This window comes from Neolamprologus brichardi, chromosome 3, assembly GCF_056152115.1.
Source record: "Neolamprologus brichardi isolate AB-2024 chromosome 3, ASM5615211v1, whole genome shotgun sequence".
Taxonomy (NCBI): Eukaryota; Metazoa; Chordata; class Actinopteri; order Cichliformes; family Cichlidae; genus Neolamprologus; species Neolamprologus brichardi.
Genome location: NC_142106.1, coordinates 55,257,375 through 55,261,935, shown reverse-complemented (window position 1 = coordinate 55,261,935; position 4,561 = coordinate 55,257,375). Strand labels below are relative to the sequence as shown.

Below are 4,561 nucleotides of genomic sequence, written 5' to 3'. Positions count from 1 at the left end.
TCCTCAGCTACTTTGACACAAAGACATCTGCTGTGATGCTCACACCTTTGATAAAGTCTCGCAAGTGTCAGATTTCTTTTTATAGATATAAAAATATAGAAATGTACTGATGCATGACCTGAATTATAATATTTCTGACTGTCTGAGGCAAAATTTCCCCGATTCAAATTGAATCAAATTGAATGGAATCGAATCGATTCTAGAAATGAGTGACGATACCCAGCCCTAATATGCATGTTTTAATAAAAGAGATAATGTTGGTGTTTCAGTCATGTAGTAACTGTTAGCTTTAACTGTACAAGGCTTGTTAGACATAATGAAACACATCGTGCAGATTTCTGGATGTTAGACTATAATTTTTATTATGATTATTAATCTTGAGTCTAAAAAGTCAGTCAAGTATATCCAGGATATCTTTCTGTTAACTGGATTCACTGACCCTAACACTGGGACCAGGATAAGCGGTCGCATGAAGCTGGTTATCAGCTGACAATCTTATTATTTAATTAAGTTATTTAATTTTTCTCATTTTTCCTCTACATTTCCCCTGAAATGAAGGGATTGTGTTAAACATGCTTTAGTTCCTCACATTTTTCTCAATCTCTTTGTTCAACCCCCTGAATTAAAGCTGAAAGTCAGCACTTCAAACACATCTGAGTTGTTTCATTTCAAATTGATTTTAGTGTATGTACAGAACCAAAATTAGAAATTAAGTTCTCTCTGTCCAGATATTTATGGACCTAACTGTATAATCTATACAGCATGTAAAAAATGCTATAAATAAAGAAGTCTGTGAAAATGTGGCGCATCCAGGTCAATTTAAACTGAAGTGATATAATCTTCTCCCCACAGTTTGAGTTTGTATTGTCTCAGCTGCAGACAGACTATGATATAAATGTGGAGGTGCCAACCACTATTAATATTATTAGTTATAAAGGACACCTTCCTGCCTTTAGTCTTATTCATGATGATTATTAGTTGTCTTCTAATGTCCACAAGTCTGTATGATGTGTTTCATAGTTTCTAACAAGCCTTTTAAACTTAAGTTACTGCATTGCTGAAACATCAAAATCTGCTTACTGAACAAAACAACAACAACCAAAAGACCACACATCTGATTTTATTTTTATTTTAATAGACTTCCAAAAATGATACCAGATAACTGGCCTCAGAATATAATTGAATAAACATTTTTAAAAACGATAACCTAATCCTGTCTTGACAGGCTGAGCTCTTCAGTATCCACCAACAGCATCGTCATGCTGAGTCAGACGTTTCTGCTCCTGGTGGAAATACTCTTCCTCTTTCCACATTGTACCAAATGTTTTTAAATGTTAGTTTCAATTTAAAATTAAAGATTAAAAAAGTGTAACACATATAAACATCAGATAATTAAGACAAGCGAATGGTTCAGTTCCACATGTGCATGAGGTTTAGAGGTTTAAAATCTAAGGTTTAGATTGACTAATGGCTATTTTTAACTCCTGTTTCATTTTTGGCTGCAATTTCCTGTTTGCATTTAGCTATTTTTCTCTTCTCTAAGAGTATTTGTCATGTCTGCAGGCTGTCAGGCTGCCTGATCACAGAGGAAGGTTGCAAGTCTCTGGTCTCAGCTTTTAGCTCCAGTTCTTCCCATCTGAAAGAGCTGGACCTGAGCTACAATAACCCAGGAGGGGCAGCAGTGAAGATGCTTTAGCAGCTAAGACTGGACACTCTGAGGTATGTAGATGGCTGTTAAAGCCACAAACTGTGTCTGATAGATGAGCAAACGGGCTCTGTCTGATTACTTAATGCTGGAAACCAGTGTTATTTGAACAATCACACATTTCTGGTCTAACATAAACAGTAGATGTCTGTATGGGGTCTCAAAGGACAAAATCTCTGTCAACAACAACGGTGCAGCCTGTTCAAACTGATCTCTGGAAAGGAACTGACATTTTCACTCTCTTTATTTATTTTAAGTTTTCTCTGTGAGCAGAGACCATGTCCAGGACATGTTTAGCCTGGCCCAGCATAAACTAGAATTAGGGGGAAGTTGTTTCCCCAGCTTAGAAAAACATATTAGTAAAAGTAAATGGATTACTAGGTTACTCAACTTAACAGCCACCTACTAAAATGGGCTATTTTGCACTGCTAGTTTGCTGCTTCTGAGCGTTTACTACTGAAACTTGTTTGTGCTAAAATATCAAATTGATCTTCTGGACTTTGTGATAATAGTTAGTAGAAAACAACAGAAAAATAGAATGCAGTCAAAGTGAATTAACTTTGGTCGATCAACCTTGAAATTATAATTATAATAAGAAATAATCATTCCAACAGAAAGAAGAGATTAAGAAACAAAGGGATGGAGCTGGTGGAGGAAACCGGGTCACTGGATGGGTGTTAGGCGCAGACTAGTGGGTGTTTTTGACTGTAAAGTGGATGTAGCATTAGCAACCACTGGTCCTGTTACCCTGCAGCCTGCACTGCAGGATATGTGTTGCAGCACTGAGAGCTCCAGAAAGAGCCTTCATGGTGGCCTGCAGCCAACCAGCACTTCAGTCAAATGCTGTCAAAAGTGGTCCCAGAGACACTGTTAGCTGTAACCATCAATGACCAAGAATTGTGTCATTTAATTCAGGGTTTCCCTGTATTATTGTTTGATATCATTTCTGAATAAATAAATCAAGATGACGAGCCTTTAAATGCACTTATGTTAGTATAAATATACAAAAATAAAAGATAATTTTCCTGTTAGGAGAATAAGAAATAAATATTTACATAAATATATTCATCACATGCAACAAATCACAACCTCCTCCTGCAAGAGTGCAGCATTGTGATTGGTTGATGCTGTTTCCATCATTTATGTTTGTTTACCTTCAACAAATTTGCTCTACAGAGCATTTATTAATTAGAAGGATTATTAATAAACATCTTTCTCTCCTGCTTTTGGTGGAGTGAAACAATAACTCCTATCTCCAGAGGTCCACAGGTCCACTGGCACCTTGTCCTAACTTCACCCATGTCTGCACCCTCAGACATCCCACTGTGGAGGCCTCCTCGCCTGGACCAGTGGCTGCCCTTGTGAGACAGACTTTATGGTCACAAACAGCCCTAATCTGAGAATGAAGGCTCCTTTACATAGAAAGCAGTATGTGGTGTGATGACCGCTGCATTAGCTCAAAATATGTGATGCACTGGCTGCTGCACTCTATCAGTTTTTGTAGCCAGTCCCAGTCTTAACATTTAATATGCAGCCACTCCCTGACAGCATGAATGTCACAGTGTGTTGAACCTTGACTGTGGCACATGTCAATGCTCCCTGGACATCGTGCTTAATAAAGGAGATTAAATGTGATGTGATTATGAGTTTTGCTCTTTTGAAGTTGAAACATTTATGTGTCAAAATGTTGGACTGTTCCTTTATCAGTGTGTAACAGTGTGTGTATGAGAGCCATGTAATGTCCATGTGTGCATGCTGACTGTGCTGCTCTGACCCCCCTCCTCCTTTCAGGGTGGAGCCTGCTGGAGTCCGATGGTTGAGACTAGGTCTGAGGAAGTGTAAGTGTGTTTTTAATGGGATTTATGAAAACAAAGCAGCACACATTCAACCATCTTCATCATTCACATCTCTGATGTCAGGAGTCATCATCAAAGGTCAATCAATGAACAGATGATGGATCAATAACTGCAGCTGGATTGTGTTTGTTCTCTCCATCAGATTCCTGTCAACTCACAATCGACACAAACACAGTGAACACAAAGCTCCAACTGTCTGACAACAACAGGAAGGTGACACATGTGGAGGAGGTTCAGTCATATCCTGATCATCCAGACAGATTTGATGTTTTTGAACAGCTGCTGTGTAGAGATGGTCTGACTGGTCGCTGTTACTGGGAGGTCGAGTGGACAAGGAGGTCTTGGAGATCAGTGAGTTACAGAGGAATCAAAAGGAAAGGAGACAGTGATGAGTGTGAGTTTGGTAGAAATGATCAGTCCTGGAGTCTTTTCTGCTCTGATCATTATTCCTCTGTGTGGCACAATAACCAGAAGATATCCATCTCCTCCTCCTCCTCCTCCTCCTCCTCTGTCTCTAACAGAGCAGCAGTGTATGTGGACTGTCCTGCTGGCACTCTGTCCTTCTACAGAGTCTCCTCTGACTCTCTGATCCACCTCCACACCTTCAACACCACATTCATTGAACGTCTTTATCCTGGATTTACAGTCTCATGTGATTCCTCAGTGTGTCTGTGTGTTGTTTAGTTTAAAGAGTGTCATGTTAGTGTCCTCTAACACTCTGATTGTTGAACAGATAGTTCAGTCTGTACATGTCTGACTCTTTCACTCAAATACATTTTTAGATTCATGGATTCAATAACTTGATGTTTTAAACTGTTTTTCTGGCAAAGCTTCTCAGTGAATATCAGTATGCAGTGGTATGTAATGAGAAACAGAAAAGAAGATCAGACACCAGCGAGGGAGGATAAGAAAGACAGACACAACAACATTGTCATCCCCTATGTAGCCGGTGTGTCAGAGAAACTCAGGAGAGTTTTCTCCAAGCATGACATCCCGGTGC

General features: G+C 39.2%; 1 protein-coding gene across 1 annotated transcript; it reads left to right on the top strand.

The window, feature by feature from the left end:
• The first annotated feature begins 798 nt into the window (after window positions 1–798).
• Window positions 799–4,245, top strand: LOC148105891 (stonustoxin subunit beta-like). Its single transcript, XM_087838411.1, has 3 exons — window positions 799–813; window positions 1,021–1,045; window positions 3,704–4,245. The coding sequence occupies exons 1-3, from the start codon at window positions 799–801 to the stop codon at window positions 4,243–4,245; spliced, it is 582 nt and encodes a 193-aa protein (XP_087694537.1).
• Window positions 4,246–4,561: the final 316 nt, after the last annotated feature.